Source organism: Hakea prostrata, chromosome 9 (genome assembly GCF_041222555.1).
Source record: "Hakea prostrata isolate BN-2017 chromosome 9, UWA_Hpros_2, whole genome shotgun sequence".
Taxonomy (NCBI): Eukaryota; Viridiplantae; Streptophyta; class Magnoliopsida; order Proteales; family Proteaceae; genus Hakea; species Hakea prostrata.
Genome location: NC_142608.1, coordinates 30,215,351 through 30,235,665, shown reverse-complemented (window position 1 = coordinate 30,235,665; position 20,315 = coordinate 30,215,351). Strand labels below are relative to the sequence as shown.

Below are 20,315 nucleotides of genomic sequence, written 5' to 3'. Positions count from 1 at the left end.
GCTTTGGGGAAGAAATGTCATGCAAGGCCCACCAGAACAAGCTTTCTTCACCTGAAGGGAAAGCATGTCTTCTTGGTATTTGGTACGGCACTATAATTGTCCCAAACAACCTCCAAAGGCATCTTGAGAGTTTAAGCAGACTATTCTGAAGATGACAGGATTACATACCAAGCACTGTAGGGACACGATTACAGCTCTAATTATCAATGTTTATGACATTGTAATGACTGGAGATGGCAGGACTAAGATAGCTAAGTTGAAGACCTATCTGGCCCAGAAGTTTGAAATCAAAGATCCAGAATCCTATAGGTATTTCTTGGGAATTGGAGTGCCAAGCTCCAAGAAGGGAATCAACATTTGTCAAAAGAATTTGTTCTAGATTGTTAAATAAAACAGCAACATGGGGCTGCAAACTAGCAAGTTCTCCTATTGGGCAGGACCACAAGCAAGGAGAAGAGTGTGGTCCCTCTCTCATTGTTAAGGGATGTACCATAGGCTAGTCAAGAAGGTCAATCATTTGTCTATGTCTCGCCAGATATTTCATATGTAGTGGGAGAGGAAAGCAAGTTTATGCATGCATGCAAGAGTAGGATTTGGATGCTATATTTGCATTTCTAGATAGTTGAAGTAATCCATGAGGAAAGGACTATTGTATGTCAAATCAAGCACAACTACTTAAAGGTACAAGATTTCACAGATGCTGATTGGGCTGTATCCGTCTCAGAAAGATAGTCTACGTCTTGCTACTGCACAATTTTTAGGTGATAAATTGGTCACATGCTGAAGCCAAAAAAAGCTTATTGTTGCTAGATCCAGCACAATGACAGAATTTAGGGTAATGGCTAATGGAGTCTGTGAATTGATATGGTTGAAACAATGGATTGAAGACTTAGGATTTGATGTAGAAGGACCTATGCAACTACATTGTGATAACTAATAAGAAGGCAGTTACAAGCATTGACCACAATCCAGAGCAATATGAAAAAAGAAAGTACGTCAAAGATTGGTCACATGCTGAAGCAAAAAAAGCTTATTGTTGCTAGATCCTATGCGATGACAGAATTTAGGGTAATGGCTCATGGAGTATGTGAATTGATATTGTCACACCCCACCCAGCCGGATCTAGTCATACCCGAATACCCGTGGGGGTGATACACTACATGATCTAGGTTCACGGCCAAATCCATAACACAACATGATAGAGTATAATCAAAGAGCAAGAAAAGAGTAAAGTGACAAGTGTTAAAATGTTATTACAGTTATCCATAATTCGAAATCACAATCATTATCCCAGATTAGTCCAGTCAAGTCAATTATCAAAGTTTAAGGAAAGATTATAGATCAATGGAAGTCTATGTTCTTGAGAGGCTCAAAATACTAAGTAGTGCTCTCATCTATCGGTTTGATGAGAAGAATATAACACATGGTCACAAGGGCAACTACTATGTCATAAGCGATCTCCGTGGCCTAAATAGTACTCGGTTCCGTAGGAGCAATCCGAACATGGCCACGAGTCTCCATGCATTCCCACCTCATCGCCAAACTTATCCCTCACAGAATTTTGGTGGCGGCGAACCCTCCACTTGAACGGAGTCCTCATAACCTGTAATGACATCTACAAAGGCATATATATATATATAAAAGAAATGAGTTCAACAGAACTCAGTGAGGTTAATATGGCCATACATCATGTATCCAATACACATTCAAATAATCAATCAACCTATATATGTATAATGAGATGAATAAATGAATAAGTATGCAAGTATGCTCCTAACTCTAACCATGACGTCTCTATGGCAAACACGCATTAAGGTACACACCAGCCTCATCTGGGTGGTCTCGTCACTCTACCCTCAACATAAGACATCTCTTGGATTCTCTGCGGTAGTTAGGTTAAGTCACATCAAACCATGGCTGAGGATTAGGTCACCACTCTCTCACATCACCATTGGTCTAAAAACTAGCACGTGTCAAGGATAACCCTATGCCAAATTCAAAGTTATAAAGTCTCATACTACATGTGGTCCAGATATCTTTCTTCATGCGTAGTGCCCTATTGGTCCAATATCCTTCTCCACTTAGGAATGGTATCCTCAACGGAAGGCATCTCTTGGACTCTATTCCTCAACCTTATGGTCATCCACATAGTTGGGGAGGATGGCTCTCATGTCTCCTCACCGCACTCAAGCCGTCTGTTGGACGCCCCATAAGCCCAACTCTAACATATGCAACCCTACTATTACATGAAGATAATGGGCATGTTTGATGCTCACAGGACCTAGTTACTGCCACCATAGGTCACTCGGCTTCAATACCCCTGCAAAAAAGATAATAGTACTCAAGGGTTCCCTATCCAACAGATCTAGACACTTATCGACCATGCGCCTATCCTACTAAGTGAATATAAAGTCACCAGGGTAATGGGCGAACCTACAACCCTAGTTGGTATATAAATATAAGTGGACAATGTCCCACCATCCAATCCAATCACATCATTTCCAAAATCATTATTCAAATAATTTCAATAGTAAATAAACATAAACATCACATTACCTTCCGTTCGTGCAAAGTCCCATGCAATTGATAATAAATATCCAGTATCGATATAAATGAGAATTTAGAAACAAATCAAATACACAAGATATGGCGATGTATTTCCTCACCTGTTAAAGACAATAATAATCTTCAAAATCCAATAGAATCCACAAAAGAGAGTGCAAGTGACCCAAAATAACCCTAGAAACATGAGAAATCAAATGGGTATTAATCGGGAATCGACCGAGGGTCAAAGGGGCCAAAACCCAAACCTAGACTAGGGGGCATTCTGGTCGACTGCCCACCCTAGGGCTGCAACCGAAACTCCCCAATTTCGACTTTGTTTCAAAATCAACTCATAAAGGGGTTTTGGGGTCCTTAGTAGAACAGTAATACGGTCCCCAAAACACCTTTCAATCACCCCAATTTGTTCCTAAATGAAAAGTTTCAATTTGGTTCCTTTGAGTCTACCTGCGAGCGTCTCAAAGAGGTTGAACCGGTGACAAATGCAAAGGGTTGCATGAATCATAATTCAATGGGGTTGGGAGACATAAAAGGGAGACATTGCATTCATTGCTACCCAACATCAATAACCACCACAACATTGCATTCAATATCCAAATACCTTCAAAGTAGTTGGAAAAGAAGGGTTTCATGAATGTCTTGCCTTTACACGTCTCTTATTGCGATGAATCACACTCGACACTTCACCACAAGAAAGAAACCCACCAAACTCCAAGGTTTTCTCCACTCCCAAGCTCTTAGTCTCTCTTAGCATAAACAAATGTGTTTATGAGGAGAAAATCATAAAATAGGGTTTTAAACCCAAATTCCTGAATCTACCCCCCACCTGGGTAGGGGGTGGTCGAGCCAACATGCAACCAGCCCCAATTGACTTGCCCTCTAACTCCTTCATTTGAAGGCCGATTCCGATGGGCTTTGGAGGGTAGAAAGATCATTTCAAGGCTTGACAAATGGTATAGTTTACCTTGACATTTAAGTCCTCCAGCATCGATTTCTGGGCATGCCAAAATCTTATGCCTTACCGGCAGACTTTCTTTCTCCTCCTAAACTCCATGAGAGTGGCCAGTTCTTCATCGCGATCATCCACTTCCATAGGTTCAATTTCTGAAACTCTAGGCTCAACTCAGATGGTCCAGAGTTGTCGTCTACTCGAGCTCCGGGTTTGCGGTTCTGAAACCAATGGGTTAAGATTCAAAGAGATTTCACAGGTATGGTTTTGACAATGGATCGCAGATTTAAGATTCGATGTAGGAAGACCTAAGCAACTATATTGTGATAACTAATAAGAAGGCAATTAAAAGCATTGACCACAATCCAAAGCAATATAAAAAATAAAAAAAAAGAAAGGGCATCAAAGTGGATAAGCACTTCAAGTTGAAGATAAGACTCTAGCTACATTGCACCGCTTTCGTGACGACTGGTTCAGTGGACAAAATCTTCACCAAAGGGCTCAGCTCTCACCAATTCAATAACCTATTTTGCGAGCAGGGGGACTAAATGACATTTGTTCTCCATCATAAGGACAAGCGTTAAGAGTTTACAAAAGAAGGGTACTTTTAACATTTATTTTCTCAATTGTATCTTCTCATTTTATTTTTCTTTTACCAAAATAGGGAGGTGTTTGCAATTCCCCAAACATAATTACTATTGTTGGTTAAGTTATATTAGGAGTTTTGGTTCATGTAATTTCTATTTCTTGTTGTCCAAGGGTAATTATGTACTAGTGTTCTTTCCACTTCATTATAAATAAAGGGCTTGGGAATCTAGGATCACACTTATCATTTGAAGCCATTCTACCAGTATCGATTTTCTCAACATGGCATCAGAGCCAAAAATTGATTGGGGCAAATGGGGGGGAGTCAAAAAAAAAAAAAAAAAAAAAAAACGAAGAAGAAAGAAAAGCAAAGCAAAGAAAAGAGAAGAAAAAAGGGAACGAAGGAGAAGTTGCTTCTCTCTCTCAATCCTCCTTTCTCACCATCGCTGCACCAGCATTGCTGCAACCACCATTGTTTCTCTCTTTTTGACCTGCAACTACATCCATCACCACCATTGAAGACCTCATCACAGCCATCCATCGCATGCCTGCACCCAGCAGCCATCGCCTCTACCATTAAAGACCTGCCTCTCCACCATTGAACAACATCCACTGCCTCTGCCGTCGAAGACCTGCAACTCTCCATCATCAAACTGCCACCATCGCCTCTACCGTCGAAGATCTTGTTGCAGCCATCGCCTCTCCACCATTGGACAACACCATTACTGCATCTCTAATTTTTTTTAGGAATAATCGATTCTTCCTAGAAGAAAAACCCTTTAACCAAAATCAACCAATTCCCTAACCCATCCATGGTCAAAGCAACAACAACCCATCGCAAAAATCTTTTTGACTTCTAAGCTTTGTAATTTACCTGTTGTACAAAAACAAAACAACAACAACAACAACAACAACAACAACAACAACAACAACAACAACAACAACAACAAAAAGAAAAAAAGAAAAGAAAAGAAAGAAAGAAAGAAAGAAAGAAAGAAAAGAAGAGAGAGAGAGAGAGAATTGAGGTTGTTTTTTGTCCAAAGAATCTCTAAATTTATTTGAGCAGTCAGGCTATTCCATTCTACGATATTTCAGTTGTTTCAAAAGGGTGAAGACTGAAGAACGGCAGAATTTTTTTTTGGGAAAACATGGCAACCACCGATGCTACTACTGCTCCCACTGGCTCCAAATTTATCCCACTCTTCCTCCTTTTTTGGTAAGATTTGATTGAACAAATTATTTGATCTAATCTCGATCTATATACTTGACAATCGCTGGAAGAGGACTTGTTGGACACATTATGGGCACCACTATCAATCCAACCACCACAAGTGCCTTATGAGGATAAATGGATCTCGAATGACTCTCTTATCATGTCATTGCTTTTAAACTCCATGCATCCAAGTATTGCTCATGGATACCTATTACTTAATACTGTAGCTCAGATTTGGAAGGCTACTACAAAAACATATGGACAGTTAAGGAATGATGCACAAAGCTACAAAAGAAGCTTTATGAGACAACCAAAAGGAAATAATTGTGACTTAGTATTATGTTGAGTTGCGATCTCTTTGGCAGGAGTTGGATCATTATGGGTATTATCAACCCACTAATCCGGATAATGTGGCTACTTATAGGAAGCACATTGATAGATTCAAGTATATAACTTCTTGGCTGGTTTGAATGTGGAGTATAAGTCGTTCTCCCTTTCCTACACTAGAATAATCTTATGTGAGTGGTTCTTCCTTTCCTACACTAGAACAATCTTATGCTCCTTGTTCAATGTGAAGAAGGCCGTCAATTAGCCATGCTTCATGCTTCTATTATGGAGAAATCAGCCCTACAATCTGTTAGCACCAAATTTTATTCGACCAAGGAGATTGTCAAGTGTGAGCACTGTCACAAACCATATCATACCAAGGCCATCTGTTGGAAGCTCCATAGGAAGCCTACTAATTTTGAGCAGAAAAAGGCGAAAAGAAGGGAAAAACAGAAGGCTAATCTTTCTAAAATTGTTCCCACAACACCCTCTGTAGACATTGGTTTTCACAGGAGGAATTACCTACCCTAAGACATATTCTACAGTCTTCTACTACTGGTGCAGCCTCTACTACTGCCTCCTCCACTACCCATACAAACTCCTACCTTGCCACTTCAGGTAAAACTTTTACAGGCTTTTATGTTTCTTCAGTTTCTATTCCTTGGATCATTGATACATGAGCATAGATCATATGGAAGGTTCATCCTCTTTTTTCTTACATTATTCTCCAATTTCCAGGAAAGATAAAGTTTGAATTGCCGATGGCTCTTACTCTTCTATTGTTTAAAAGAGCCATCAGCAATTCAAACTTTCTTTGTCTAAAGTTTTGTATGTTCCTTGCTTCTCTACTAATTTACTTTCAATCAGTCGTCTTACACATGATTTGAATTGTAAAGTGACATTTTTTCCATCTTACTGTGTCTTCCAAGATTTGGTAACGAACAAGGAGATTGGATATGGTAAACTAGACAACGGACTTTATTTGCAAGAGTTGATTGGAGGGTCTACTTCTACTCTGGCTGCATCTTCTCATCAAGTCCATTCGATAATGTTAGACTTTCATCAGTGGCTCATAACCTTGGTCACCCCTCCCTAAGAACTCTTAAAAAAGTATTTCTTAATTTAGTTTCTTCCTGTAATAAGGACGAATTTTTTTGTGAAGCCTGCATTTTTGTGAAGTAGACTCGTTCTACTTATTTATCTTCTCTTCATAATAGAAAATTTATTTATTTCATGTTAATTCATATTGATGTGTGAGGCCCCTGCCGACGTATGTCTATTACTGGCCATAGATAATTTGTTACTTTCCTTAATTGTCACTCTTGTTCTACATGGATATATCTTTTAAATAAAAATGAGGTCTTCCAATGTTTTCGTGATTTTCATAATATAATTAAAAACTCAGTTCAATGCCAGTGTGAAGATCCTTCGCAGTGACAATGGCACGGAGTATAATAAAGATGAAGTTTAGAGATCTCTCTGATTCTAGCATTATAGATCAGACAAGTTGTGTTTGGTTCCTTAGAATGGGGTTGCCGCAAGGAAAAACCTACATTTATTAGAGATAGTTCATTCTATTATGATTGCTATAAATGTCCCTGACCAATACTAAAGTAATGTTATACACACTGCCTCTTACTTTATGAATAGGATGCCCAGTAGGATATTTGGTTTTAAATGTCCTAATAAGATTCTCCAGGGAGACTCTTTCGTTGCTATTCCCCAAAAGTTTTTGATTGTGTGATATGCCAGAATCACAGCCCACCAGAGTAAGTTGGTTCCCCGCAATCTATACTGAATATTATGGTATTCTGCTACTCAGAAGTGGAACAAATGTTATCATCCTTCTTCCAGGAAAGCCATTATGTCCATAGATTTAATTTTTAATAAGTATTGCCCTTACTATACACCTCTCTAAGGGAAGAGTCCTTGAGGAGAGGTGTTCTTTCCAACTATGGACCTTCCTTCCACACACATAGACTCCCACACACAATCACAGCACAACTTAGGAGCTCAGGAAGAGTTTCTTAACCAAGGAGAGACTTCAGCCAGTATACCAGAGGACTCTAATTCTCCCCCTCTATTTACTGAACCATGTGAAGAACCTAGTCAAGGGGAGACCACTATTGTGAGGCACACTATTGAGGTCCTTCAATACAAAATTAACCAAAATAAGGAAGTGCAGACTTATCAAAGGAAGAACTACAATTGGCCAAAGCAAGTGAAGAAATGTGACATATCAAACTTCAGTCCCTTGCTCCAAAGTTAGATTCTACTATTCCCCCAAAGGTATCTTCTTCTGATCTTATTGTTGTCACAAAAGGAATTAGATTTTTTACTCAACATCTCATAGCTAAATATGTTTCTTATGACTCTTTGTCAGACTCTTACCGTGCTTTTACATCCTCTTTATAAAAGGAGAACAAGAGAAAACCAGTGAACAAAGAAAAACATCAAAGGCTGGTAGAGAAGCTTATTTACTTATCCCACACCAGGCCAAACATTGCTTATCTCGTGGGGATAGTGAGCCAATTCATGCATGATGCATACTCAGCTCATATGAAGGTTGCTAACAAAATAGTACAATATTCGAAGGGAACTCCTGGAAAAGGAATTTTTTTGCCACCCACTAATAATCTAAGGGTAGAAGCATACACTGAGGTAGATTAGGCTTGGTCTTCTGACAGGAAGTCAATTTTAAGTTACTATACCTTTGTTGGAGGCAATCTAGTTACTTGGAAGAGTAAGAAACAAAATGTGGTACCTTTATCTAGTACAAAAGCTGAATATAGAGCTATAGTTCGTGGAGTTTGTGAGCTACTATGGTTGAAAGGTTTGCTAGAAGATACTGAAGTTCGAGTTCCAAAGCCTATAATGTTGTATTCTGACAACAAAGCTGCGATTAGTATTGCCAATAATCATGTGCAACATGATCGAACTAAGCACATTGAAATTGACAGATTTTTTGTCAAAGGAAAGCTGGACAAGGGGTGATCTGCATGCCTATTGTGAGGTTTGGAGACCAAGTAGAGGTTTGGAGGAAGGAGATTTTCTTCCTATTGTAAGCAAGTTGGGCATGACTAACATCTGTCTCAACTTGAGGGGGAGTGTTCGTTGAATTCTATTAGGAGTTTTGGTTCATGTAATTCTCTATTTCTTGTTCCCAAGTAAGGGTATTTATGTAATAGTGCTCTTTCCACTCCATTATAAATAAAGGGCTTGGGATCACATTGATCAATTCAAGTCATTCTACCACAATCGATTTTCTCAACATATAGGAGTACGTTATGACGGTCTGCAAACGGCAGTGCCAGCAAATTCTTGCACTAGGTATGGATTACAAGCAAGATTTTTTAGTGCATTCAACCAAAGCAAAAGATTTTTTCAGTCCAAAAAATTCCATCTGCTTCTCCTATAGGATAATGGACGACAACCTTATAGAAAATATAAAATCTTGTAAATGCTTCTCCTCAAAACACAAACAGACTAACATACCCTTTGCCACAATATCTCAATAAAAAACCTGCATAAATAATTGCCCAAAATGACAGTTCACAGGAATAGTAATGTTTATAGACAATACTATGTAAAGAATTGGAGAGATAAACATATATAAAAATGAATCACCAGTGAAGCATGGGTAAGGCTGCATACATTGTGAAGCCTCTAGATGAGGCCACATGCAATGAGACTCTCTTTTCTATCCCCCTAATGTAGCTCCTCATCAAGGAGTAACACTATCGTACAGATAAACCGAAAGAAAAAAAGGGTTAAGATAGCAAACTTACAAGTTCCATCTTGGCCACATATTAGAGGCTTGTCTTCCTTAACAGTTTTTGCAAATTTGAGCAGCTTGCTAACTCCAAAGTCTGCAACTTTTAGATGTCCAGAATCATCGCGCAATATATTTCTGTTATCGTATTGATGATCATAAGCAACCAAGAAAAATAAAATTTTAATAGTTTCAGAATATTCAGTCTGAGTGTAAATTTCTATCTACAAATGAAGATTAAGGAATTTGACACAATCAAAGCATAGAACTTACGAGGGCTCAAGATCACGGTGAATTATTGTTTCAGGCTTATTCTCATGCAAATAATTCATTCCCCTGCAAAATTAATAAAATGAGGAAGATGAGAAGCAGCAGTGTTTCACTAGTTACCATGCACAAAAAAGTATTCCAACAACACCGATCATGCAATACACCTAGTATTAGATCTCCTGAAGCAAGGATTTATAATGTAGCTAGGCTGAGTTTTGAAATATCAAATGATTCGTTAGTTACAACATAAAGAAGTCCTACAATATCCAATAGTGAAAATCAACATTTTTTTTTGGGGGGGGGGGTGGGGGGGGGGGCAAGTGAATTAGTAAATAATTACCAGAGAAAGATAAATTATTACCAAAGAAGGATAGACACAGTAACTACTTAGATAAATTATTACCAGAGAAAGATAGACACAGTAACTACTTAAAAGGAAGAAAAACATAGGCACAGCATAGTGGGCCCGACCTCAAGGAGCGGCTAATAGATTATATTATCTAATGGAAGGACCAAAGTATCCACAATCAACCTATTCCAATCATGGTTTGAGAATTCGCAAGATATCTTGCTTATCTGGAATACCAAAACAAAAAGAGCAAATTGCTCTGGCACCCCAAAATGGAGACTTAAAACACTGACACCACATTTTATCTTTGCAAAACATACAAAGTCCAATTCCATTAGAATGGTTAGTGGTACAACAGTAAAAACATTATACCCTATGTATAACATTGTATAAAGACCTCATCTACCCTTATCTATTAGACTTTTGTCCAACAACTCTTCATCATTTTCCTCCCACCTTAAGCCATGTCTCAAGAACTCCATTTTTCTAAATCTGAATCAGTAGCAGCATGTAAAAGCAGCAATGCAAAAGATTGTGTCAGTAAGGTTTCAAAAATCTCTCGCTTTTGTGCCCACAAGATTCAGCAACTCAATGAACTAGTATGGACTCCTTTTGCCATGAAAAAGTTGCGCTCTATCTGCAGCGTAGCAGTAACAAGAGCTTATATTGGTGGAATTTTATTACATTGATAAGGAATTAAAATCATTATACGTATATTAACTTTTTTTCTCTTTAAATTCTATTCCAAATGACAGCAGCAGTCATCTGTCACCAGATTTATAAGAGATACCCTGTATCTCTATTCCTCATTGAAATGCTTCTTTAATTAATTTGACTTGCTGAGATTGCAGAAATGAAACCAAATCTCATGCCCTTGGTAGACACTAACCCAAGAAATGAAGTTCTTAAGGCTTCAAGATGAGACCTTATAGATGGATTAGAACTCCATCTCTTCTCGGCATCGCTGCTTTTGCTTGCTGTTTCTGCTGCTTGCTCTGCTACAAACCCTAAATCGGAAAACACAGTTCCTATTTACTATTTCTGTCTCACTCTCTCTCCAGTAACCATCTCTTTGATCTCCTTAGTACGAATTTTGTTCATTTAGGAGTTTTCACAATACTGGCAGTTAGGAACAACTTTTGTCTCAAACTTCCTTCTTTTTTCTCAGTAGGGTTTTCGTCTCAGATGAAGACAATGATACCATTCTTTTTTTCTTTTTCCCTCAGATTTTGATAAGGGTATTTAAGTAATCTCTTATAATGAAAATGGGTAATTTTGGATTTAACAAAATAAAGTTTAATGGTATTTATAAACAAATTGGACTAATGTGTCCAATGAAAATTTAACTTTGGGGTGCCTTTGCTTATGAAAGATAAAGTAGATTAATGTGTCCAATGAAAATCTAACTTTGGGTGCCTTTGCTTATGAAAGATAAAGTGGGGTCTCAGTGTTTTAAGTCATCCCAAGTGCAATTTGCTCAAAAAAAATATCTGGTCAAGTCAAGATCTCGAATCTCAGTCGAGCTACTTCTATAAATTTCATATAACTCAATTGAGTTGAGAGAATTGATTTCACGGGACAAAAAGAACTCAAAAGTGTCAGCATTGTAAAAAAAGTGCTCAATTCTAGGGTTACAATTAGGCTGAAGCAACAGTTGGTAGGGGGATACAAAGATGTGGCCAAGCGTCCAAAGGTTCCCTGTGAGTGCAAAAATCTAGCATTAACTACTTAAAAGGAGGGAGATTGAAGAAGGAATAGAAAGAAAGACAACAAAAGGAGTTTGATGAGGCTGTCTCATAAAGGCAGACCATAGAGGAGGAGGATGAGAAAGTGAGAATATATCTTGGGAGTAAAATCCCAGGCCGAATAGAGAATCTAGCAAGCTGCTGTCGCTATAAGTAGACGGACCTACACTTTAAAAATGTGAGGCAGTATAAGTAAGAGAAGCAAGTTTATCTAGCTCAGCTGCACCTACATTTGAGCGAGGTGAGATGAGGAGAAAAACTAGACATGGGAAGACACAACATAAATGAGAATACCATCCACATATCAGGTACTTCAATAAGACCCCACCACCTTCATGCAACATGACTACTACCAACCATTACTCAAATGTTTAGTGATAAAGAAGATTAAGCAAGGGATGCCATCAGGAAATTTATGTTCTTCAATAAATTCCCCTATTGCAGCCTAGGGGACATATTACCAGGTTATGTGTCATGCAGTTAGCAGGGCTAGTCCAAGAATGAAAGGACCCACACTATGGGACTTGATGAATGAGTACTTGCCCAAGCAGAATGAGTACTTTGAGACATTGAAGCCAAAGTGGGAGACATATTCGAGTGACTATCATTGCTGATGGATGGACTAGATGATGTGAACTGGACCCAAGGGCATCCCAGTAGAGGACGACAGGCCGAAAAATGGCCTAGGGCTGCTGCCCAACACCCTATAGTCCAGCCAGTTGCATGGAGTCTTCTTCAACAACGGGCATTTTGGTCATTTTGGGTACCCTAGTCTCTGAATCTGATCTAGTCCGAAAGAAAATATCATTTAGAATTCAAATCTATCTTTACTTTGTTATTTAAGTCCTTTGTTAAGTTAAAAAACAGTCTTAGTCTGGTTGGGGTCCTACTTAGAGAAGAGTTCCTTTAGTTGCAGTCCCAATTCTACTAGTAGACTAGTCCTACTCTTGTTGCGTAATTTGAATCATCTTAGGAAGAGATAATTGAGAGTCCATAGTAGAATGGGAGTCATAAATAAAGTAGAAGTCCTAGTTTGTTTTGTGTTCGTAAGTGGGATTTGTTTAATTTAAGGCTATATATATAGCCCCATACTTGTAACCAACACCCTATGGAAAGGTATAAAGAGTGTAGGAAAGAGCTTATGATTAAGTCCCTAGAGCACTAAGTATTAGAGAACATGGAAAAAAATTTGGTCGAAATTACCGAAATTCTGACTAAAATATCCGGTAAATTTGAAAACAAAATGAAATTTAAAATAACCCTAAAGTCAAATGTTTAGACCGAAACATACCAAAATTTCAGTCGAAACATACTGAAATTTTGGTACTCGATATGTTTTGGCTGAAACATTATTTTGGCAGGTTATAAAACCACTGGTTTCATGTGGAAACTCTAGAATTTTGAGTTTCGGTGGTTTCGCCCCCTAGATTTTTTTTTCTTCTTGCTTTCATCCCTCATTTTTTACCTAATTTCTGGAACTCGATTCATTCAAACACTAAATTTGGTCCTCCATTGATGGATTTCCTAAATCTTGCATGGTGAGTAACCAACTTCCTCATTTTTTTATTTTTGTTTTGTTTGTGCCTTAAATCTTCTTGGATTGCATCCAAATTTAATTATGTTTACTCTAGAGTATTAATCTATAAATTTGTAGCGTCAGAATTAATTTTTTGTTCTTCCTAATATTTTTTTATTTTTCTGTTAATAAAAATTATTTTATAAATTATGTATATTGCTTAAAATGTATATGTATAGTAGATGTATGAGCTTCAAATCAATGTATGTAAGACATCATTTTGTTGTGATGGTTTTGAATCATTTTTTTTGTTGTTAATTATCTATTTTTATTATTTGAAAAAAATTTAAATAATTTTAAAAATATTTAAATATTAAAAAAAAAATTTGTTGTTTGATATTTAAAAATAGGAGAGCATTAGTGGAAGCATGTATGTAATTTTTGGAGCATGTTGGATAGATTTTTAAGATACTTACTTGTATTTTATATATTTTATAAATTATTTAAATATGAAACAAATACTAAAAAAAAAATTTATACTTAAAAATAAAAGATTATTACTAGAAGCATGTATGTAATTTTTTGAGCATATTATGGAGTTTTTAAGATACTTAGGCTATATTTTTTGTATCAGGCACTCTCTTTCAAAGATGTCAGACATAGCTTGGCAATACGGGAAGCCACTAACAGCTAATAGGAAAAAGACTAAGTGTAATTACTATAAGAAACAAATAGGAGGAGGTGGGGCCACTAGACTGAAGGTTCATACAGCTAGGGGAGATAGAAATGTCATAGGATGCACCAAGGTGCCCACAGATGTGAAGAAGGCAATGGCCTCATATTTGGCAAGGGGAAAGCAAAAAAGGATAGAGAAGAGAGATTACAAAGGGAGGAGTTTGTGGATGCATGCCTAGATGATCTTCCAAAGCCAAGAGAGTATGGGTGTGACCCTGACCCAGAGCCTGCATAGATCAGGCAGGCGCTAATGATGAATAGGGAGCAGACGAGGGTTGATGACATAAGGAGGCAGCAGAGGGCTATGGGTTGTGGGTCCTTTAGAGAGCCAGTAGGTATGAGAGGCACAGGCAACTCCCAAGTCCCTATGAGGAGGAGTCAGAGTGTGAGGCAAGAGGTTCCTATCCCACGGGCCCCAAAAAGGGGTCGAGCTTCATCAACACATCCTAGAGATCCAGGTCTAGAGATTTTTGAAGCATTTGTGGGGGAGCGTAAAGGAAAAAGTGGGGATGGCTTTCTCCAAGTGGGCTATGTACCATAGTATTCCAGCACATACAAACCAAGGGCCCTACTATAGGGATATGATTAAGGAGATAGCTAGGGTTGGGAGTGGTGTACAGGGGCCCACCCCACATAAGATATATAATGTCTATTTGCTAAAGCATAAGAGGACTTGAATCAGTACATTAGTACACTAAAGCCCATTCGAGTTTATCATGGAGTGACTATGATGGCTGATGGCTGGATTGGTCCCACTAGACAGTCCATCATCAATTTCATGTTGAATTGTGATGGGAGAACAGTGTTCTTCAAATCAGTAGATGCATCCAGTGAGAAGAAGAATGCTAAATACCCTACAAGATCACCAAAAGAGAGGGTAAAATGACCAAGATAGTTCATGATGTCAAATGATTGTGGGCTAAATTTGGGCCTAAAATATGAAGGGCCCTATGGTGACCAATTCTGGTTACAAGATACCATTCATTAGAGACTTCAAGACATGATCTAATGCGGATCAAGACAATACTCAAAAAATACAACACCTTGGCTGAGATCCCGAATCTTGTCCCATCTTGGTCAAGACGAGTGGAGATATCTCAATCTCAACCTATCTCAACACCCTTCCTCCTGGTTAGTTTTAGTGTGTTGCCAGATTTTTTGCCAAAAAGTTGGTAGGATCTCAGCCTAGGTTGCATCAACAAGCTGTTTAGCTCATATACAATCAGGTCCACTGATTTTGAAGCCAATCTTGAAGCAGCAAGGTGAGTGTTCTTCCCATCCTTCATTATTTTCCAAACCTATGCTACACTGATGGAGATAGTATTGGTGCCGGTACTTATGGAGAAAAAGTTGGAGGAGCTGCTTAGTCATTTATTTTACTCTTGGACACTCATAGTGTAACTTATAAGTAAACAAATGTTGTAATCTAAAATTGTGAATAACTGAACATTTTTATGTATTATACACAACCAAAGGTCCAAGGGTAAGTCACCACTCTCTCATCACAACTAAGGTAAACAGGAAGTAGGTCCATCATATCCATACCACGACCATTGGTCTGAGACTGGCCAGTGTCAAGGAAATACCAAGCCAAATGCAAAGTCATATCAGAATCATGCTACTCAAGGTCAAGATACCTTCCCTCATGCCACATGCCCTTTTGGTCCAATACCCTTCCCAAGTCTAGGAACACTAATCCTCACGGCTCCTAAACATCTTTTGGATAAACACCCTGTAATCCTATGGCCATCCACATACAATAGGCTGGATGCCTCTCGTGTCCCCTCACAGCTCTCAACCATCTTAGTGGTTTTGTATTTCATGTTTTATAAGTCTGGACGTTCACGATTTCAACAAAATTAGGATCGAGTTAGAACTAACATATACAATTCTTTTCAACAAATCTAAGGCCACCATTATGTTAAGAGGCCTAAAATAGGCTAAGTACCAAATTCCAACCCAAATTGAGCTCTAATACCCACCAAGATGGGTCAAGAAGACTGGGGTTTTTTCCCAAATCTCAATTTTTTTTAAGGAGCCAAGATCCCATCAAGACCGAGATCATAAACCATGCCCAACATGCAAGCTTAATCAACTCAAGATCTCAGTACAACAAACTTCAAACCAACTTTACCCCTAAAAGGACCAAGAACTCGATCTAAGCATCTCACACCACCTTGACCAAGTTCTTGCATTTTACTTCTGGAAGCTCAAAACCTCAATATTTGAGTTGATTTTCATTGGAAGATTCATCAAAGTTGCTCCCAATAGATGATTACTACCATGTCTAGCCTACGTCAACAACCAATCTATCATACTTCTAATAACAAGTAATTTTGATACTCGTTAATGTTTATTAAAGTTGTTCAACATGAAATGTATGATTTATTTTAGACTTTCAGTTCATCGTACTGATTACAACCTATGTCTGAAATCAAACTCTAATTCAGACTTATTTAATCATGAATCTTATAGTACCATTGTGGTCAGAAGGCCTAAACCCATCTAAAAACCTTAAATGGATGAAACACTAGATAGGACAAGAAATTGCTTAACCAACTGCAACTCCAAAATGACTGGTAATACCACTTAAAGGAAAATAGACCATCCACCTAGTGCCGCTATCCACTTCTACAACTCAATAGGAGGAAGAGACTTTGTCACAAGCATGGTACTAAATTTCAGCAACTGTCTCGAGCCTACCAAGACGAAATACGGTTCAGACTAAAATTCAGTCAGTTGACTGAAATTGAGCAAAATTTTGGAATTCCAGTGAAATTTCAAGAATATCAATGAGTTGTTATTGTAAATTGTATTTGTCTACCTCTCAATATTTGTTCTTGCATTCTAATGGAAGTTTCAATGTTCTCTTGTATATCCATGTTTACATATGTGAAAATAAATGATCTAGTTTTGTCTGCATATGGCCAAGCATGTGCAAGTCAAGAACACCACTTTATGTTAGGTTGTCATCAAAAATAACATTTCCATTGTGTTTATTAGCCTCAAATTAGACTATACACAAAACAGACGAAAAGGCCACCTAAAGTGCACGGAAACATTTAACGGCAACATGGTACAATGGTGTACCATTCACCGATATTTCGGCCGAAATCTTCACGTCTTGGGTCAAATCACTGGGGAAAAAAACAAGATTTTAATCTTTGGTAGCAACAACCAAAATGAAATATTATTTGATTGTAGAAATGACATGTCAAGTGGATCTATCGGAACCGAAACAGAACAATTACCAGAAAAATCTAAAATCAGGCTTCACTTATTAATTTTTCACAATGGCAAAATAATTAAAAAGATAGAAACTCAGCACACAAGGCAAATAACAAACCTCGAAATATCAAGAGCAAATTTTATTGCTGTTGTTGGCTTTAATGCTCCTTTTCTTTTCAAATATGCACAAAGATCCCCCTGCACCATCATTGGAAAATTAATTTCAAATTAAAATATAAAGTTAAGGCTGAAAGAATGGAAGTCCAAATAACACTAACAACATGTAGAAGAAATCAGTATAAAGGCCCACAAAACCAAGGCTGAAACAATGGAAATAGAGTGACTCAACTCATCAACATTCAAGTTGTTTTTCAAAAAGTAGAAGAGTGTGAAAACAACTGAATAATAATATCAATATCTATGAGATAAGTGTTGAAGATTCCCAATTTCTACCATCATGGAAGAGTTGATGTTGGATATTTCAAACATCAAGGCACATATTGAAGAATTTTGCAATACAAATATTGAAGAAACAACTAAAGAAAACCCCATGGACATGACAACTGATGCTGATCATACATGTTCCTACATTATCAGACTTTTTACTAGGAATGGTCAAGGCTGTTACACATTTTACTTCCAATATCACTATCAAATCCAGGGTTGACTTTTTTCAAAATTGGGAGAGTTGATGCAACTCCAGCCTCTATTTTGAGCCCTCAGACTTGCTGCGCTGTCCTTAGAAACTAGGTGAAGCTCCTAGCATAGAAGAAATTTCAGTCAGAACTGTCCAAATTTTGACCGAAATGCTTGCATTTTTTAAAACCGAAACGAAATTCCAATTATTTCGGAAAGTTACAGGTTTCGACCGAAATTTCAGAGATTTCGACCATTTTGGAGGTTTCAACAATAATCTACACCATTCAACATTCCAACTCATTTTTCCTCAATTTTTGTTGATTTCTGTCCCATTTCACCTTATTTCTACGACTCCTTTGCCTTCAAGCACCTCTTTTGCTCATCTTTTGCCTCCAAACACCTCCTAAGCCACAACAACTACAAAGGAAATTCCGGCAGCAACAAATTGTGAAGCATGAGCCAAAACCAACAGTTCCAAACTTCCCTTCTATTATTTTTGTTTTGTTCATGCCTTAAATGATCTTGTATTGCCTTGAAATTAATATATGTTTAGCTTAGGAGTATGATCTATGATTGTGTTTTGTTAAACTTTTTTTTTTTTTTTATTTGCTACCATTTTTTTCATTTTCTGATTTTAATAATTATTTTCTTAATTATATATTTTTTCAAAAAATACATTTGTACATATGATATATGGGCTTCAACTTAATATATGTGAGACACCATCACTTGATCTAGTTGGTCATTTTATTTTATTGACTTGTTGTATATGTAACCATTCTATCAAACAATTCATGTATGCAAATGATTTTATGCCTGTATGCAACACAATTTGTAATTGTCGGAACCAGTGACCAGTCATTTGTTAGTATACTTGAATGATAAATTTTCAATGGTTTTTTTTTTTTTTTTTGGCAAAATACTAGTTCCAACTTCCAATGTGTTTATTATGTTTTAAATAGGTAGGAGGAAAGGAATTAAATGAAATGGACGTCATATAAGGCCCGAAACCTAGGTTCAAAATGTCAAAAAAAAAAATCAAATGTTTCAATTTCGGTCGAAACCTAAAAATTTCAGCCTTTTCTTGGGTTGAAATCTTGGTTTCAATTAAAATTTGTTCCTTGGCCCCTAGACTTACTGCCCCATAGCACTCCCAAATCATTATTGTTTTTCCATACTTGTGTGTTTTTTTCTTTCCTTTTTTTCCCCCCATTCTTAGTTTTAGGGGCAATTTCATTATTCCACCCGACCATAAAGGCAAACTAGTCCTTTTAGGTCTTTTATTTAAAGTTAGTTTTTAATTCAATAAAGGAATAGGCGGCTTAAACAGAAGTATCATCATCAGCCAATGGAGAGTCTGAAAAGGAATATTCCTTTGAAGGGTTATTGGTAGGGAAGAAGAAGAAGAAAAGGCATTCCATTCAAAATCCGCTGAGTAAAGTAAAGTAGGGCATCCAAATATGTTGCATCACCTGCCGAATCAGCATATACACATCAGAAGAGGCCTCCACATAAGCAAAAGCTTACTCTGGTGAATCTGCTAGGGCACTTCATTCCCCTTCCATTCCATTCACTTGCAAAATGATGGAGCCTAGGAAAATTTAACTAGTTTAATTACATTAGAAACTTGGTAGTTGATCAACTATCAAATCAACTATCAATTTCCACAAATATATAAAGCTTTTAAAGAAAAAAAATAACAGAGAGAAACCATGATGAAAATTAGGTCTAAGGCTAAGGGTAAATTGGTAATTTCCCTAGACTTGGGGTTTTCCTAGGAAATTCCAGCAATTAAAGGTAAATTATTATGGATTGCCTAGGGTTGGTAGAAACTAAATAATTTAGGGTGGTTGAAAGGATGGCAATGGTTCAACAAAAACTATGTGGGATACTTTTGGAGAAAAGGGAAAAGTTAGGGTTTGGTAAAAACCCAAGATGGGATAGTTTACAAGGTAGTATAGGGTAGCCAAAATTATATTAGGGAAATATGGAAAGGGTAAAAAAACCTGCAGCTGGGGTGTGCCGTGTGCAGAGGTTAAGGGATAGTTCTGGGAAAAGGGAAGGGAAGGAAAAGAAAAGGAAACAAATGGTTGGGTGTGGGGAAGGTTTTAACAAACCCAATTGAATGAAGATGCAATCATTAGGAAATGGATCTTTGAAGGGAAAGATCCTTCCTTATGATCTCTTTTCTTTCTTTCTTCTTCTTTTCCTTTTCTTCTATTCTTTTCTGATTTTATTTTCTTTTTTTCTGCCGCAAGAAAGTGAGACAGAGAGAGACCAAGAGGGTTTGGAGGGAAAGGGGAGGGGTCGTAGGGCAGGGACAGGGGTGGTGAGAGGCTCAACAGGGTCGTGGGGAGTTAGGGAAGGGGCTGGGGGAGTTGTGAGGGCTTGGGTAGGGTTGGGGGATGGCTGTGCAGAAAGAGGG

At 37.7% G+C, this 20,315-nt stretch overlaps 1 protein-coding gene across 2 annotated transcripts in view; it reads right to left on the bottom strand.

Moving 5' to 3' along the window:
- LOC149005102 (serine/threonine-protein kinase 12-like) overlaps positions 1–20,315 on the bottom strand; it is an 83,307-nt gene that overhangs the window by 21,361 nt on the left and 41,631 nt on the right. For both annotated transcript variants that reach the window (XM_089168944.1, XM_089168943.1), the window contains exons 6-8: positions 17,370–17,449; positions 9,682–9,744; positions 9,425–9,546 (exon numbers count right to left, since the gene is read on the bottom strand). In XM_089168944.1, coding sequence (XP_089025070.1) covers positions 9,425–9,546; positions 9,682–9,744; positions 17,370–17,449 — 265 coding nt within the window. The remainder of the gene's footprint in view (positions 1–9,424; positions 9,547–9,681; positions 9,745–17,369; positions 17,450–20,315) is intronic.